The sequence below is a fragment of the Parasteatoda tepidariorum genome, chromosome 5 (genome assembly GCF_982258835.1).
Source record: "Parasteatoda tepidariorum strain Cologne lab strain chromosome 5, Ptep-v5.0, whole genome shotgun sequence".
Lineage (NCBI taxonomy): Eukaryota > Metazoa > Arthropoda > Arachnida > Araneae > Theridiidae > Parasteatoda > Parasteatoda tepidariorum.
This window is the reverse complement of record NC_141759.1, coordinates 81,764,849-81,782,504: the sequence shown is the minus strand read 5'-3', so window position 1 is coordinate 81,782,504 and position 17,656 is coordinate 81,764,849. Positions and strand designations below refer to the sequence as shown.

At 27.1% G+C, this 17,656-nt stretch overlaps 1 protein-coding gene across 1 annotated transcript in view; it reads right to left on the bottom strand.

Annotated features, from left to right (window-relative positions):
• Nucleotides 1–233: 233 nt before the first annotated feature.
• Nucleotides 234–17,656, bottom strand: part of ergic53 (lectin, mannose binding protein ergic53) — a 30,008-nt gene continuing 12,585 nt past the window's right edge. Inside the window, exons 6-15 of the mRNA XM_016062691.4 lie at nucleotides 17,473–17,572; nucleotides 15,903–16,026; nucleotides 12,226–12,284; nucleotides 11,969–12,057; nucleotides 11,239–11,302; nucleotides 9,821–9,977; nucleotides 7,513–7,633; nucleotides 6,020–6,194; nucleotides 4,098–4,204; nucleotides 234–2,867 (exon numbers count right to left, since the gene is read on the bottom strand). Of these exons, the coding sequence (XP_015918177.1) occupies nucleotides 2,831–2,867; nucleotides 4,098–4,204; nucleotides 6,020–6,194; nucleotides 7,513–7,633; nucleotides 9,821–9,977; nucleotides 11,239–11,302; nucleotides 11,969–12,057; nucleotides 12,226–12,284; nucleotides 15,903–16,026; nucleotides 17,473–17,572 (1,033 nt within the window). The 3' untranslated portion in view covers nucleotides 234–2,830. The remainder of the gene's footprint in view (nucleotides 2,868–4,097; nucleotides 4,205–6,019; nucleotides 6,195–7,512; nucleotides 7,634–9,820; nucleotides 9,978–11,238; nucleotides 11,303–11,968; nucleotides 12,058–12,225; nucleotides 12,285–15,902; nucleotides 16,027–17,472; nucleotides 17,573–17,656) is intronic.

The following is a 17,656-nucleotide window of genomic DNA, read 5'->3' as shown; positions in this document are numbered from 1 at the left end:
TTTGCGTTCGTTGTCTTTATTCGACGGCTTAAATCAGATTTCTGATGCATCGCCTTGAATGAAAGTCGCTGTACCGTCTTGCCGATATATGCGTTAAATCGATATGTCTTGATACATCGATTTATAGCCCAGTCCTAGTAACCAGTGATCGTAATAAGGCGATCACAACTTTTTTGTTTTTTCCCCCTCCCTTTTTTAAATGAGTGGGAATAGGACAAAGCAAAACAAAAATATTTTTTTTTTTTTAAGAAACATTTTAATAAAATCTTATAACATGGAAAATCAGTAACACTGTATTTCAATGAGAGTTTTTGCGATGATATACTGTTTCACAATCTTTAATTCATCAATGTAAAACAATTATCAAAATAACCACACCCATAATAATAAAAAAAGAATATTTATATAAAAAGAAGTTGGCATCTGTAAAAAATAATTGATAAAATAGTTACATGTTTTTGGTAAATTAAAAGTTTTTATTGTTCAGTTAACAAAAAATTGTTTGGAGTACGGTATATATATTTGTAAGCTCTACATTTTTTTCTGTCATTTAAGGTCTCTTAAAAAATGATATATTTCAGTGAAAGGACTTAAAATGGTAGATTGCATACTCAAGTCACACACACCAAAAAAAGAAAACTTTAGTCGTAGCACTGGTCTAGAAGAAATTTTTTTTTTCTGTCAGTTACAATAATATTTTTTTAAATTTTATAAGATCAATGCACTTGGCATAATGCAAAATAGACTTTTTTACTTATTAAAAATAAAATAATTGCAACACAAGAAGGATTACAATTCAAAATTAAATAAAAAAAGATAATTCAATAACAAAATTACAAGTTTCTTACACGGATGAAACCAAAAGGTGTTTATGAGTATAATTAAGGGTGGAATAACAATTGAAAGGCTTGATGCAGTCTAATAAGCCACAATTTCTAATATTTTAGGTGTATTTCCTTAAAAGCAAAGTGTTTCCATGTATTTAGCTGTCACTTAACAGAAATTTAGGAAACTAGTAGAGTAAGCATCTGGATATTAAGGAGCAGTTTGGTGTAAATATGTCACTTCTCAAGAAGTGTAGTTAATCTTTATATTAGTCTTTCAATTGTTTACAATTCTGATAATAAAAAAGTGATTATAATAAATGAAATAGAATTCACTTTCTGATTGAGTTATATTAAATTTTTTACTCTTTTATATTGAGCATTTACATTTAAATTGAGCAGTGCACAGCACTAATTAAAATCCTCAAACAAGCAATAAATAGAGCAAAAAAACTATTATGAAGTTTAATTGTATTTCTGTGTATTTAATGTATTCCTTAAATGCATTTAATCTAATGTAATTAAATAAATTTTCTGAAATACATTAAAACCTAGAAAAACTGGCAGTAATGTAACACAATTGCATTATAATTAAGACCAATTTGCATATTTACTAACATCTCAAAGAGAAATATTTTACATAGCAACTAACTTTTTACATATAGCACAATACAATGCACACTAAACTTTTTAACTTTTAACAGAAATTCAATGTATTTAGAGGAACATAGGCAAATGTAAGAATGACAGAGAAAATACAGATATGTTATAAATATTTGTGATTCTTTCAAAAATATTACAATATTACTTTGAACAAGCAGATAATACTGTTAATAGTTGGCCAATGAAAAAATATAAAATACAAGGTAAATCTATAGAACACTTAAATAAACAAAATAGGGTACATATGTTTTCAATCATAGAGTCAAGCAAAAAGAATATAAACTATTTAATAGAAAATGTGCGTTTTTTTATTTTGATAGTTGGAACATTTGTTAATTAGAAGTATGCATAAGAGTTATCAGTTGGACTGAAATTTTAATCAGGGGAAATGTGTTACTCATGTTTTTTTATTTTATTTTTAGTATAATATGCCACATTACTCATAAATATATATATATTTTAAATGTTGGGATGCCTGCAGAAACAAAAAACATAGGAAATATTGTAACCATTTTATGTAACAAACAAGAAATTGCTTACAAAGTAAAAAAGAAATTTACCTAAAAATATGACTTTACATAATATGTGGCAAATATATATTTTTGTGAAGCTTTTTGTAATTCTTTTGATAAAATTAAAATCCACTAATTGCCGTCAATGAAAATCAGATATTTTTACTTTAACAATAATAGGCTGTATTGTCTAACTTTACTTGAACAATAATAGGATGCATTGTAATAATAGGATGTATAGTTTTTACAACACAGTCGGAAGACTGAAATGTTAAAAATAATGATCAAGAGTATAGTTTAGAAATAATTATGTTGCAAGAGTTAAAACTATTTTTCTTCGATTCTTTCAAATAAAAAAATAGAGTCAGCCAGAAATATGAATTTGATTCTTTAATAAATCCTTACCACCATGACACTCATACTTACAGTGTTTAAAATCATGTATAAGGTGGCCAATTGTTTTATTACTTTCATTGTTGTAATAAAAACAATTTCATTTTAAATAATTATACTTGGTGATATAAATACTTCTAGACTGTTGAGGGATAATACAGTTTACAAGATGTTACATTTATTTTTAACACAATAATTAAATAGGGAAGAAAAGTATAAAATTTTTAGTTAATATACAAGTAACTGTACAATTTGTTTCTCAATAATTACTTCATTAAGTATACGTCAGAAATATGTATGAGCTTGAATGCATCCAACATCAGTCTTTTCACACCACATCTCATAAAACAAATAACCATGTACACAATCCAATAGGATGTGACTAATTTTGTTTTCTTCTCACTTGGAATGTTGGAAAACTGAAAAAATATCTACTACCTAATAAAACTTCTTCGCTTGTGATTCTTTGTTGCTCCTGTGAAAATAAAAGAAAAAATAACTGCTAGGTTTATAACAGTGTTAATCGGCTTAAAGCAGTCTGAGAGATTTGTCAATTATCTGAAATTTTTCTTATAAATGTTACAGTTAACATAGCTGTTAGCTTGTTAAAAGCAAATCGGGGGTAATTATGACACAAAGAGGAAAACAAAGTTTCAAAAGTCAAAATGTTAATATCGAAATAGCAATTTATAAACCACACAAGTTTCATACTTAACGTAATTTTTTGAGCTAACAGTTTTGATTAAATTACTTACTAATGAGGAATATCACGCCTTCATGGTAACTAATTCAAGAAAAATCTTACTTCTTACAAGAATCGTGTTATTGGATTTTAAAATCGCATGAATATGAATCGCGATATTAAATTTTAAAATTGCGTGAATATGAACCATGATTTTGGATTTTTAAAACATGTAAATATGAAGTTTTAATTAAATTACTTACTAATGAAGAATATCACACCTTCATATAAATTAATTCGAGAAAAAACTTATGCCTTACAAGAATCGCCACATTGGATTTTAAAACTGCTTCAATATGAATAGCCATACTAAATTTTAAAATCACATGAATATGAATTGCGAATTTGGATTTTTAAAAAGTGCAAATATGAATAATCATGTATAAATACGAAATTAGATGTTTAATATTACAATTGCGTGAATATGAATCATAACATTAGATTTTAAACTTGCGTGAATATGAATCTAGATTTTGGGATTTTAAAAATACGTAAATTCAAATCGGGATATTGGATTTTTAAATTGCGTGAATAGGAATCGCGATGTACAATTTTTAATTCGTGTGAAAACTACTTATAACTTACGCAAGGCGTAACTTTTAAAGTCCACTAACCAATGGTCTAGAGATAAGCAGAATTCCGCGATAATTGCGGAAAAATCACATGCCCTGCTTCTAATTTTTAGACCTGCCCTGGGTTGAAAGAAAATCGGCATAAGGAGTGAAAAGATGCTAGAATACCGAAAAATCAGAACACTTTTACCAAAAACCGTATTTTCGAAACAATGCTAAAAAATCGTTACAAATATGATTTAATTGTAACAGTTGCCAGCTATGCAGTCAATAGTTAGTAATAGGATAATGAGGGAGAAATGGAGTTATTTCCAACTTGATCCAAATCTTTTATTCAACCAGAGTACAAAAATAAGTTTGACTGAAAGAGAAAAATAAGAGGAATACTTACTGGTAAGTAATGTAGCCGATGAGTATGACTAATTGGACACCCATGAATATGAAGAAAATGCTGGGGGAAAGGCATGACTGAGGTTGAACAACAGGACATGGTCCACCCTAGTAAAGATAAAAAAAAAACGATTGAGAATATCCTCTTTGAAATAGAGAAGTTAATAAATTTCTTCTAAAGATTAAATTTTTATGACATTAATTTAAGATGTATTTTACTACAATAAATAGATAATCGTCCTACTACTCATATGGTTAGACACAAAACTACTATACTTAATCACCCTTTCAGGATAGAGATTGCATTAGGTATTGAATGAGATAAGAATTCAACCAGTCAGCTTCAATCAAACACTTGAACCTCTCTTACGCATTGAAATAAGTTTACAAAACTTTGATTTATTCCCCTTTTCAATAGAGAAGGCAACTCAAAATTAGCTATCTCTAAATATGAGAATTGTGGGAGTTGAGCATAGAAATAAAGTAATGAGCATAGAAAATTTATTTTTGATTCAATAATAATTTTTTTTAACATGAACTATTTCATATTATACAGAAATACTATATTTCAATTTCATTAGTTCTATTTTGATTTGTTATTAGTATGAAAATAACTCTGAACTGAGCATATGCTATTCAATCAGCATTCTTATCTTAAGATTAATAAACCATGATTTCAAATTTTTGAATGGGGAAATAATTACAAAAAAAATTGAGAATCTCTTTAAGCTGTTGGTTCTTTCCCAATTCAGTACTGTTGACTAGTAATCATTTTGGATTTATCAATTTTTTTTCCACATTATTAATTCAAGAAAAAACTTTAGGACAAAAAGTTTCTTAAATTACACACACATATGAACTGACATTTAAGTGAATGAGTATTTCTGTTACTTAATCTTTATATTAGTGAAATTATAAAATTTTGAGGGGTCTATTTATTTGACTGTTCTATCTCTTTTATAAAAGAGGAGTTTTAATGATTTTTGTGTATAACATTTGCTTGCTTTCATAAATGATTTTTTTAATGTAATAATTTTTGATGTTTGTAATTTAATAACTTTGTTTGAAACAATAAAATACACATATATTTAGGCTTACATTCACGAAATAAAATTTTAGCAATCACAAATTGGAACTAACTTACATCAAGTTTTGTCTAACCTTGTTTGACCAAAAAGTGTCTAAAAACTGTTCAGAGATGGAGTAAGCTCATTATTCGTGGAGTATAAGTTTTATCCTTATTTATCATTTAAGTTGGTAGCAACTTGGTAATCATTGATTAAATTTTTTTTTTTAAATAGAGCTGATGGAGATCAAAATTTTGTCATTTCGTTATTTCTAAAGGTATGACTAAGACAGCATAAATGTAGAATTCTATTAGTTTTAATACAAAAAAATATTTATAGCTGATAATATATTAGAGACAAAAAGGACAAAAGAAAATTTTCTTTGGTGCTCTTCACACTGACTTGTATTGATGTGATTTGCTTTGGCTGTATTGGAGAGCACTATTTTTTTTAAATATGGTTGTGTAGACTGGTGGCAGGATTATATCTTTTCCTTAATTTTTTTTTTTTTTTTAAACATTTGTGAATTTTTAAAAAATTTAATAATTATTCTCATCTTTGGAAAATCTTCATTTTTTTTCTATGTTTATTCTTATATTTTTGACTTGATCTGAAATTAAATAAATTTTAAGATATAAAATATTCTCAATAATTTTATATTTATAAAAAAATAATGTGCATATGGAGTGCATTTTTAGATGAAAAAAGTGGTAATCAGGTGACGACTGGCAAATGATTTTGAATCACCATTTGTTACATTTAAGCACCCTGTTGCAAAACAGTTAATTTTGCCTAATAGCATCCAGAAATTACATTGTCAACTGGTAGAAAGTAAGTGAGAGATAAACCAAATTACCTGTGTTTTAGCAGCCATGGTAGCAAGCTCCCTTTTGACATGGTTTAGGGAATCTTTTATATCCTGGAATTGTGTCTGTGATTCAAAGGCTATACCTCCTCCCCCTGATGGCTTCATCTCACTTTGTTTTGCAATGATTGTCCCAGTTTTTTGATGAATATCAGTGAGGAAAGACCTGCAACAATTCACAAACATATTAATTGTTTATTCTATTACATAACAAAGAAAAACTGAATAGTTTTCAAAATTTAAAAGCTACACTAATAGCTACAAAGAACTCACAGGGTTGGATTCTTTTTATCAATTCAGCTTTGAGTTTAAAATCTAGGTGTAATTGTAGTGGGAAAAAAATTATTTTCATTTGAATTTTGATATTCTTGTCCTTCATTCTTTAATATTAGAATTTATTGTTAACTTTAAAAAAAGTTAGCCTAAACAGTATAAACCCTTCAACTGTTAACTTGGAAATCAGCTTGGACATGCAACCTGCTTGCTGTACCTTTATTTAATGGTGATACATTTAATCACCCTACTATGATTAAAAAGGAAATTTAAAAGTTACACATATATAAAGAACTCAGATTTTTTTACAAACTCAGCTTTGAGTTTAAAATCTTAGTTTAATTACTGCAGAAAAAAATAATTTTCATCTGAATTTTGATATTCTTGTCCTTAGTTCTTTAAAATTAGAATTTATTTTTAACTGAATAAAAAATTATCCTAAACTTTGAAATCAGTTTAGATGTGCAACCTGGTTGTTTTCCTTTTTTTAATGGAGATACCACAATTAAAAAGGAAATTTTGGTACTAATTTGTCCTAGTTACGAGTCAGTTAAAACATCAATCTCTAATGTCACTCTGTTTTGACATGCTTTTGTGCAAAGGTCTTACTGCTAAGATTTTGCTATCAATGTAAAGGAGAGAAACCACTAACAAATATTTAGGCATAGTTTTAATGCAATTGTGAATAACTGTACTGTAAAAAATGGCAAAAACAGGTAGGAGGAAACCCTATATTATTCAATCTCAAAACAAATAACAAAATTCAGTACTGACATCAGTTCAGTGTTTAGTTTTAAATATTCGATTGAAAATTTGAAGTAAGTCATTTAACACAATTAGTTACTAACCAGTAAATTATTATTTTTTAAATCAACGTATAAAAGATGAGATGCAGCCTTCTTTCAGAAGACTTAAAATCTAAGTACAGGAGAATCAAAGATAGACTAAAACATTTTGTGCCAGATTTCACAATTAAAAATTTGCTAAGTAATAAAGTAACATTTTTGAAAGAAATACTAATTAAAATTTCTAAGAAATAAAGCATTTTGTGCAATAGCACATTATGGGTCAAGATACCACAATTTCATGACAGATGGCATGATTGTGGCAATGTGCTCAACTTTACACACAGCCCACCTTTACTTTCCAGCCAAACTGGTACCCATCAATCTGAAGTTTAAAATTTTAAGTAGATAAAATTTTAAAATTACTTTGTATCTCGAGCTGTTTGGATTAATTCTCTTTGCCCTCCAAGTAAAGCTTCAATTTCATGACGACTTAAGCCTCCTCCTACTTGTGGTGGTGGCATGCCTTGACCTCCTTGATGCTGGGCTAAAAATATTTAACAAAAAATATGATCAATTAACAGTGAAAATGCAAAAAGAAATAATGGATAATCAACATAAGCTAAAAATTTTTTAAAACAAAATTTAAGGAAATATATAAACAGTTAATAATCAAAAAGAAAGTAACTACTGGATTGTTCTAAGCCTCATAATTCTAACTCTCATAATTTTGCTATACAACTAATAATTTTTTTTCTTTCCTATTATTGGAACTTCTTCATATTTTAAATTTATATTAATATCTCTTCATATTTTAGTACATAAAATTAGTGAATCTAAAAAAAATCTAAGATTTTCGATCATCATGATAACTTGTTTCTTGCAAACCATTCTTGAAGCCACCATAAAAACAATTTATCCACTATATGAAATATATTCAAAATTGAGTTCTATTCTTTAAATTCACTTTATACAATTTGTAAAGAAATAATTATAATTAAAAAAACAAAAAACAGTTTTGTAAATTAGTAAACGGCTTCTTAAATTTTTATTAAAATGTAATTTAGTTCAATATTTCTGTAATAAAATTTTTAAGAAATATTTTGGGAAATTGTCTAATAAAAATACAGTTAGTATTACTGTGAAACATTTCTAAAGGACGATAATTATTAGGTGGTCCCTATATTCAATTTGTTTATCAAAACTGAGATAATGGAATTAATTTCATTTAAGTCATATGATAAAGATATGAACGAAATTTTTTGAAATGACAAATCTAAATAATTGAATATTTCTTACTGTATTTGATAAGTTTTAAGAAATCCGGTAAAGTGAGACTACAATGAAAATCTATAATATTTTATATGATTAGTAGATAGTCTCTCATTTACAAACTCACACAATTATTTAGTTGTAATTAATTCCTATTTTTTTATTTAATCAAATGAGTAAAAGTGAAATGAAAATTTTAAAGTGATTAAACTCGAATTAATGATTGCTCTGGTACCATGGAAATACACGAAAAGCTTCACAACCTTGTTCTCATGTTATTTTCCTATGAACTATGACCTAAGGATTTTTTTTAAAAACTTAAAATAAATTTTTTAACTATTTGCAAATAAACCCTTATTACATATTTTCATTGTTTTAAAGCATCTCACACCCATATTTATATCTACTTAATGGAAATTGGAGAAAAGAAACATATGCAATAATTGAGGACAAGATCTTGATATTTTAAAGAGAAAAAAAATAATAAATAATGGGATATATATAAAATAAAAATGAATGAAGATAATGGTTAAAGTTCTGGAATGGTATCTAACTTCAAAAAGATTGCTAGATTTTCATACTGATTAGACATGCCACAACAGTTTTGGAAAAAAAAGATGAACTTTCAGCATAAGACAAAAGTTTAGAAGCAAGATCTCAAAATTACAAATTAAACTATTGCAAAAATTACTATTTAAAAGTAATTTTACCAAAGAAAATGCAAAGTTATTTTATTTTATAAATATATTCAATAGATTCATGTTTCTTTGGATTGTTGTTCTAAAATGTCATTACTTTTTGACCTTTTGATTAGAACCATTTCTAACAACAATAATTAACAGATTTAATATTCTCTTTATAAAATTGTAATCTGATCAAATTTTTCAGAACAAATCTTTTTAATTAAAGCATTTCACTAACTTAAAATGTAACTAAACATTAAAAAAATTCTGGGATCAATGAATTAATCGAATTCAAATTATTTTAATAGAACAGGACAAAGACATCAAATTGTTAAAACAATTAATCTTCATTATACAAAAAGTGATTTCATCTTTTAAAATATATTAAATAAGTATATGACCTCAGTTATCCCTTATAAGATATTAACAAAATTTTATTTAATGGAGTTTTTTTCTCTTCCTTTATAATAAAATCAACAGTCCTAAAAATCCTGAAACCACAAATTTGTTAGAATTCATAAGTTTCCTGCCAATGCACAAATTGGAGAAGGTCCCTAGTATATAATATAAACATATAATAAACAGGAATTGTTAGTTTATTTCATAATGGAAAAAAGACAAAAAAGCAGAATTTAGTAGATTTGTGGCAGGTCTGACATTACAGAAAACACCTATTTAGTACGGCTCTCAAGAATTTGTGAAAATAAGGGATACTAAAATTTATTAAAGACATAGTTTGATTTTCAAATAAATATGCATTCAAATAGAAAATACTCTACCAATTCCTCCAGTTGAAACAGCTGAAAGCATTGAGAGTGCTCTCTCTTGTCTTCCAATAACTTCATCTATCTTTCTGTGAAGACCTTTTAAGATTTCAAATATGGAGCTCTGGCCTTGAAATATTTGCTGGAGTTCTCTCTGCTGATGAGATTCATACTGGAAAAAAAGGATAATTTTAGCCAGAAAAGATGAAGTTCCCTCTCAAATGGTGTGAATCACACATAAGAAAAAACATAAGCACAATATTAGGCAGAAAAGATGGAGAGTAATGAAAAATTGCAAATAGAAAGAAATCAGCAAATATTCACAAATGAAAGAGATGCCAAGTATAAATTCTAGTTATGTTTTTTTAAATAAAATATACAAGAATTTTTATACATAAATGTGATTGATGATTTCTTGAAACTTCTGGACTTCGCGGACCAGGACTTCCGGATCGCGGTTAGCGAAAAATCCGCATTTTTTTCCGGAGCACAATCAGCTCTGCTTAATTGCAGGTTTGAAGAAAAAGAAAAGATGTTCCTTTTTTAAGTCACTAATTGACAATTTCTTAAAACAAAAATATATATATAAAAAAAGAGGATTCATTCATCAGTTAAAATTCAAAAACAGAATCAGTAATAACAATATTTGAAAACTTACAACATATTAAATAGAAATCGTAATTTGACGAAGATACGTAGAGCCCTCAAAATTTAACAAATAAGGAAAAAAATTTTAATCAGAAAAGCTGCACCATTGGATACACCACAAAATTAAAAATTTTGGAAAAGCTGTGAGAATCAAAATGCTTGAAATAGTATCAAAATCTAAGTAAATTTTTTTTAAAAATAAATTTTTGTTGAATTTTGATAACTGAAAGTTAACCCTCTTCCTAGCATTTATGACTTAACTTTGCTTTTTTGGGCTTAGAAGAGAAATCTAATACATTTTCTTGAATGGAACCAAAAGCTTTTTGCTCAAACTATTTTTATTCTAATAATTCTAAAACTTTCAACGTGTCTTCATTCAAAAATAATTCTAATTATAAATTTCAACCATTCAGAAAGTTATATAATTTACATATTCAATAATGTAATATATATTGCAAAATTTTTAAAAAATTGTCTCATGCTTTAAAAATAATAAAAAGAAACAACAGAAGATTTGAATAGTTTTCCATTGTCTGGGAGATACAAAATTCAGAAAAATCTGGCAGCTATGGAATGATGGACTACTCTAAGCAGGTTTCTATACTACAGTTACAATTACTAGGGATAATTGAGATTCTATAGTAATGTTTAAAAGGGGAAAAAAAAGGGAACCAATATTCTCTTTTGAAAGAGAACATTTAGGCTACATATTCTAACTTATTCTCCTAAATATAATTAAATATATTAAAGTAAAAGCAAAAAGAATTTAGAAACAAAATACTGACTTGCTCATCTGGATTAAATTCCATTTCTCTTCTTTTGGCTTCGTCAGGGTGCTCTTTGCGATACCTATCGAGTACGAAATCAGAAGTCTACACAAAAGTTCATGAATTCAAACATAAATAGTAAGCAATTGAATTATTTAATTATATCGTGTATTTTCTGATCAACAGATCACATATTTTCACATGGTTTTTTTTCAATTTAAATATTTTTAACATATTGATCAATTTTGAACTAGAGTAATCCTATTTGATGCAGTTAATTATCAACCATTCCATTACTTAAGATAGCTTTTTCGGCAGTTATTTATCTTTTCCCCTCTCGATTATAACCACATACCATACACTTATGTTTACACTTATACACTTATACTATACACTTATATTTTTTAAAACAAAGCTTCTGTCAAATAATTTGTTACAGAAACAGCTTCATTATATGCCATATTTTTATTTAAGAATTATGTTATTACAGACAAAAAAATCAAATTAAAATTATAGAATTGCTTCAATTGCTCAATTGAATATTGCTAAAAAATTAATAAGATTAAGCCAAAAAAATAATTTTTTAATTTCCATATACATAAAAATGAAGTGAATTTTTAACATTGGCAGGCTTTATTTAGCGCCTACGCCATACTTTTTGGTTAACGGTAAAATTTAGCTTTAGTGTTTTGTTAATGCTGTGGCTAAGAATAATATACACAATGAAGAGAATAAAAGTGATAATTACTCCTCTTTTTGCTTTTCTAACTTCTCTTTATATTCTTCATATTCTTTAGAAAATTTCTCCTTTTCAGCATCTCCAATGTTTTGTGAAGTCTAAGAGACAAGGAAAAGAAAACATTAAAATGACGAACATATAAAACTTCCATTCATGATTTTATATTTTAATCAAATCGTTCGTCAATTTCATTAAAATAAATCCGTCAAATTTTCAAAAGGATTGGAAATCGTATCAATTTCAGAACAAGGATTGGAAATACTTACTGGTTGAGTGCCGGGAGGATACATGCTGTAAGTGAGGAATTTCAGAGCATCATGGTCATCTTAAAAAAAAAAAAAAAAAAAAAACAATTGTTAGACTAACCAGCACCACCAATTTCATAAAGCAAATTTTAAAGCTCCTTAACATCTAAAAAATAAATATAATGATAAATAGACACCTATTTTAAATGTAGGATATATATCCTACAGCACATTATATATATATATATATATATATATATATAAATACAGTCAACCGCTACAGTGAAACTTCAAGGGACCAAAATTTCAGTTCACTATATCCGTCACGCAGGCAATTTAACTTATGGTTGCCAAACTTCTCTCTTTTATTACAAATTATTCAAATAAATGACTGAAAATATTATGTAGTAGCAAAAAATGCATTATTTTTTATTACTCTTCGTCTTGCGTAGAAAAAAATTAGTAATCTTTAGCAGATGAGCAATTCTCAACATCAGATATGGTAACACTTCCCAACTCTCAGATAATGAAGGCCTTATAAACACAGATTAGTGTCAAACCCTTTGACCAATAATGAATAATTACTCATTCCCTCTGACAGAAAATGCATATTGATCCCACTGACACCTTACAGGTGCATCATCTGCTTGGGTTCGAAACATCTTCTTGGTTTGCTTAGGGATGGGAAAGTGAAATAAAAGCAAGCAAGCAAGAAAAAATGCTTATCGCTACATTCCCCTCTATACATGGTTTTAAAAGTCGGTATATGTATTTATTTTGAAGTAGAAATTTCAAAATTATTACAAAAAAAAATCAATCAAAGAGAGACAAATGTTTATTATATCCAACTTCGTCACTTTTTTAGTTCTCATCCACAAAAAACATTATATGTGCATAGCAAGGCACGGGACCGAACCTTTCGTTCACTATAGCGGGGTTTGGCTGTGTGTATATATAACACATTTAAAAGACAGAAATTAATAATTTTAGTTCCTGTAAAAAAAAAATTTTTTTTTTCATTGCTCCTCTTGAACTTTTAACTCTAGCGTTGTGTATATGTATATATATATATATATATATATATATATATATATATATATATATATATATATATATATATATATCAGGGATGAGATTAGCCAAAAGGCAAAAAAGCTGAATTTCCACGATAGTAAATTTTATGCAAGCGCAGCCCTTTAATAATAAATTCCAGACAGTTTAAGGTAATAAATAATGTGTTGACATACAATTGCTTACTAATCTATTATTATAAAAACGACTACATTGATACTTAACATTTAGTGAAAATAAAAATTACCAATTGAAAAAATAAAGCTGGAAATTATATTTTTCCTCAGTTCACATATTACTTGAAAAACTACTTGGTTTAGCAAATTAAAACTACTGAGAATATACATTAATATTTCATTTCTTTTAATAAATACTGTTATGTGATTTATAGCAAATATATCAGTAATATTACTTTTTAAATTATATTGGGGAAAAAAAACTTTAACAATGAACCAAATCATTATGTTCATGTTATAGTCTAATCTAACTACAGCCCTTTGAAACATATCAATAACAGTGAAGTAGAAATATATAGTAACTGCTTAACATACAAAAATTAGTATTTTAGTTTGAAAAATTACATGACAATCAGCAACTGTTTAGATAATTGTTTTTTATTTGATAAGAATTTTGCATTTTATAGCATAAATAACAGCAATTACAAATAAAATTTTGATAATGAGTTAACTCTTTTAACTATTAATTCTTTTTCCAACAAAAAAAAAAATTAAATTGAATCCCTTTTTAAGTTATTGCTTTTGTTTCCTATATCTTTTATGTTTGCTATATTTAGTCGTTAGTCCATTTTCAAACATTTTGTGACAAATCCTATTTTTTCTTCTTTGCTAGCACAGAATGTAAGTTTTGAATATATTCCCTTCCAATTTCTCTGATGTTGTAACACTTACATATACATACTAATAATCGTCGTTAGAAAAACAGTCACTTTTATAGTAACTAATTTTTTAAAAAAAATTTACTTCTTACAAGAATCGCGAGAGTTGATCTTAAAATTTTGTGAATATGAATAACAATTATGGATTTTGAAATCACATGAATATGAAACTAGATATACGATTTTGAAAATGAGAAAATACAAACTGGGATATAGAATTTTTAAAACGCGTAAATACAAATCCCGATTCATAATTTTTAGATCGCGTAAATACGAATCATGATGCGTAATTTTTAGATTGCATAAATAAGAATTATGATGCATAATTTTTAGAATGCGTGAATGCGAATCCCAATGCCTTATTTTAAAATCACATATAAATGAAAATCAATGTTTGATATTATAAACAGCATGAGCAAATCAAGACATTGAATTTTAAACTTGCGGGAATACGAATCGCTTCATAGGTTTTTAAAAAGGCGTAAATACGAAGAACGACGTACAATATTCAAATCGCGTGAATAAGAATCTCAACACGCAAATATGAAAAGCTATGTTTGATATTAAAATCGTGTGAATAAGAATCGAGATATTGGCAGACTCCAGGCTTGGGACCTCTAAATGGCTTGTCAGAAACAGCGTCGTTTGAACTACAAAAATCGGATCTATCTGGAGGGCGGGTAAAAAATTCGGAAAATCTTATCTGCTGCGAGTAAAAGGGGAGAAAATAGCTAAAATAAGTAAAAATAAGAAAAGATTGGTAGCTATGTAGTTTGAATTTTGTGTTTCTCTTTGAAAATGGGTGAGTTTTCTGAAAAAGCGGAATACTTATAAAAAAAAGTGAAATTTTTAGAAAAATCTGAATTTTTGATAAAAAAGCTGAAATTCAAGAGATAAAAGTGAAAAAAGCCGAAATCAGCTAAAAAGCGGAAAAATCTCATCCCTGATATATACATAAGATAAAAACACAAAAACAAGGGAAAAATATATAATTTTAAAGAGAAGAAAAATTATAAATCAAAACAGAAAATGAAATTTTTTTAAAAAAAATCACAATTAAGTTTATTGTAAACCAATCCTTTTCTATTTAATACATAACTGTAATAACTTATAGTCAACTATCACACAATTATTAGTAGTTATTCATAGTAATTAGTAGTAGTTTCATGACTCTACTTTTTAGAGTAATATTTTAGAATATATTTTTCTACTCTTTAAAATGTATTTAGATCTGAACTTGTTATCTCTAATTTTTTTAGCATCCCACCAACTTTGAGGTATCGAGAGCTTACTGTATATGAAAAAACTTAAAAGAATAAATCTTTTTTTCCCTTAAGAACAAACAAAATAATAATTAAAATAAAGGAGTAATTTTTGAACGAAAAATTTTAGAAATTTCACAATAACGGAACCTTTAAAAGGCATATGATTGGCCATAAGCCCGTGGGTTAACCTTTGATCAAAGGCTGCCCGTGGGTTAGCTCAAGAAAAAGGTGTCAGAAGAATGAACCCAAGGACTAAAGCTGGAAAGTTTCAGTTATAGTGGAAAACAAGTTGCAAACAAAGAAAAGTGAATAGGTAAAATAAATTTCAAACACAAGGTTGGGATTTAGTTCCTTTCTTGGTATAATAAATTCCAAGATAAGAGCTAAACCCTAAAAATCATATTTTGCACTGCTCCCCACATAGTCATGCTAGTCAGAATATCATTAATCAGAAAATGTCAACTTACCAGCTAAACCACCAGTGGCAGCAGAAAGACCGAAGTGCCCATATTGTGGCAGATAGACATTTTCAGCTCTTAGGCATAACTCATAATCATCATCATTATTGGAATTCCCATTATGAAACAAAATCTATAATCAAATCAAAATACATTATTTAACAAATTTTTTTTCTCTATATTTTCTTTAAACCAGCATTTAAAATTAACAATTAAGGTTTATGCACCAACATGTTTTACAACCATATAGGAAAGAAACTTAAACAAAAGAAAATAAATAATAAAAAGAAAATTAAAATATATATAAGAAAAATAGAAAAATACATATTCCATTAATTTACGCATATTCAATTTAATTCTTTTAAAATTCAGTTTAATTTTTTTCAGACAAATTTTTCCAACTCCTATTAAAAAAAATGTCTTGTAATTTTGCCAAAATTTAAAAAAAAGCTGTCAAAATCGATAATAATCTTTTGGGCAGTTAAAAAAATTAACAAAAATATAAGTTTTTTTTTTTGAAATTTAAAAAAAAAAGAAAAGAAAAGTTTTAAAGAAATAGTTTATTTTTTATGTATGTTACTGCACATGAAATGCAAAACATTTTAAATTTCCTTTTGAATGAATGGAGAGTGATATGACCTACACGATTCATGATCTTCAGTAAAAAAATGAGAAGGTTAGATTACTTCACATTGATAATTGCACCTTAATAGATCTCTTATTCCCAAGATGCATTGCACGTCCATAATACTTCTTATACAGTTATTTAACTTTTATTTGATATTCAATAGATTATGCCACAATCGTGAATAATACAAAATATTAATAATAAAAATTATTATTTTTTAATGTAAGATTATAAATTGTAAAAAAAGTTTTTTCATTTAAAAAAAAAAAAAAAAAAAACGATGGGTACTTTGAATAAATGAGGAAAATCAAAAATGAAGAAAAAATTTTTTTAACACTTCTAAAATTACAAATTGATTCTCTAAGTAATTTTTGAGAAATTTCAAAAAATTTGTCTGTATGGGAGTGTTTCCATTATTTTGTCAAACCCTTATATATTATAATACAATAAAAGCGATTCCAAATGAGTATTTTATTTTTAATGCATTTTTCAGGCTTGAAATATTTGTAAGGGGACTTTTACATAAAAAACAAAAGTTGTTTTTTACTGATTAATGTCAGTTACCTAGCTCTAGCTAAAAGAAAGCATTAAAAAGGTGAAATTAGTTATAAGGTACATTGCGTGATTTTTTACTGCATTTTAAAGCATAAAATACTTAAAGAGAAATTTTACAAATATATTCATAATGAAAAACATCCGTTTCTCTGCTAGTTACCTAATTCTTAATATAATAAGGTATTGCCATGGCAAAAAAATAGTCAATTTGTTTAGTTATGAAAATTTTAAGGTATTTAGGTGAAAATATAGACTATAATCACAGTTTTTGCACAAACAACAGGAGTCATTACATCAAGTGTCAATGGTATTTTCTTAACCTACGTAAATTTTCTGACTTTTTCCCCTCTCCATAACTGTTTTTTGTGCCATTTTAAGAAATGCCATTATACTCACGGACAAAACATTTTTGTAGTATTCAACTTTAGCTCGGACAGGAAATGGTTTATTGCGGAAATCTCTTTGACATCCAGCAAGTTGTTGAGATAATCCATCACTGAAAACAATAAATACTTTTATTTTCTAAATATAAACACAGGCATTCATAACAAAGACCCTTTAACAGAAAAAGGCAATAGTA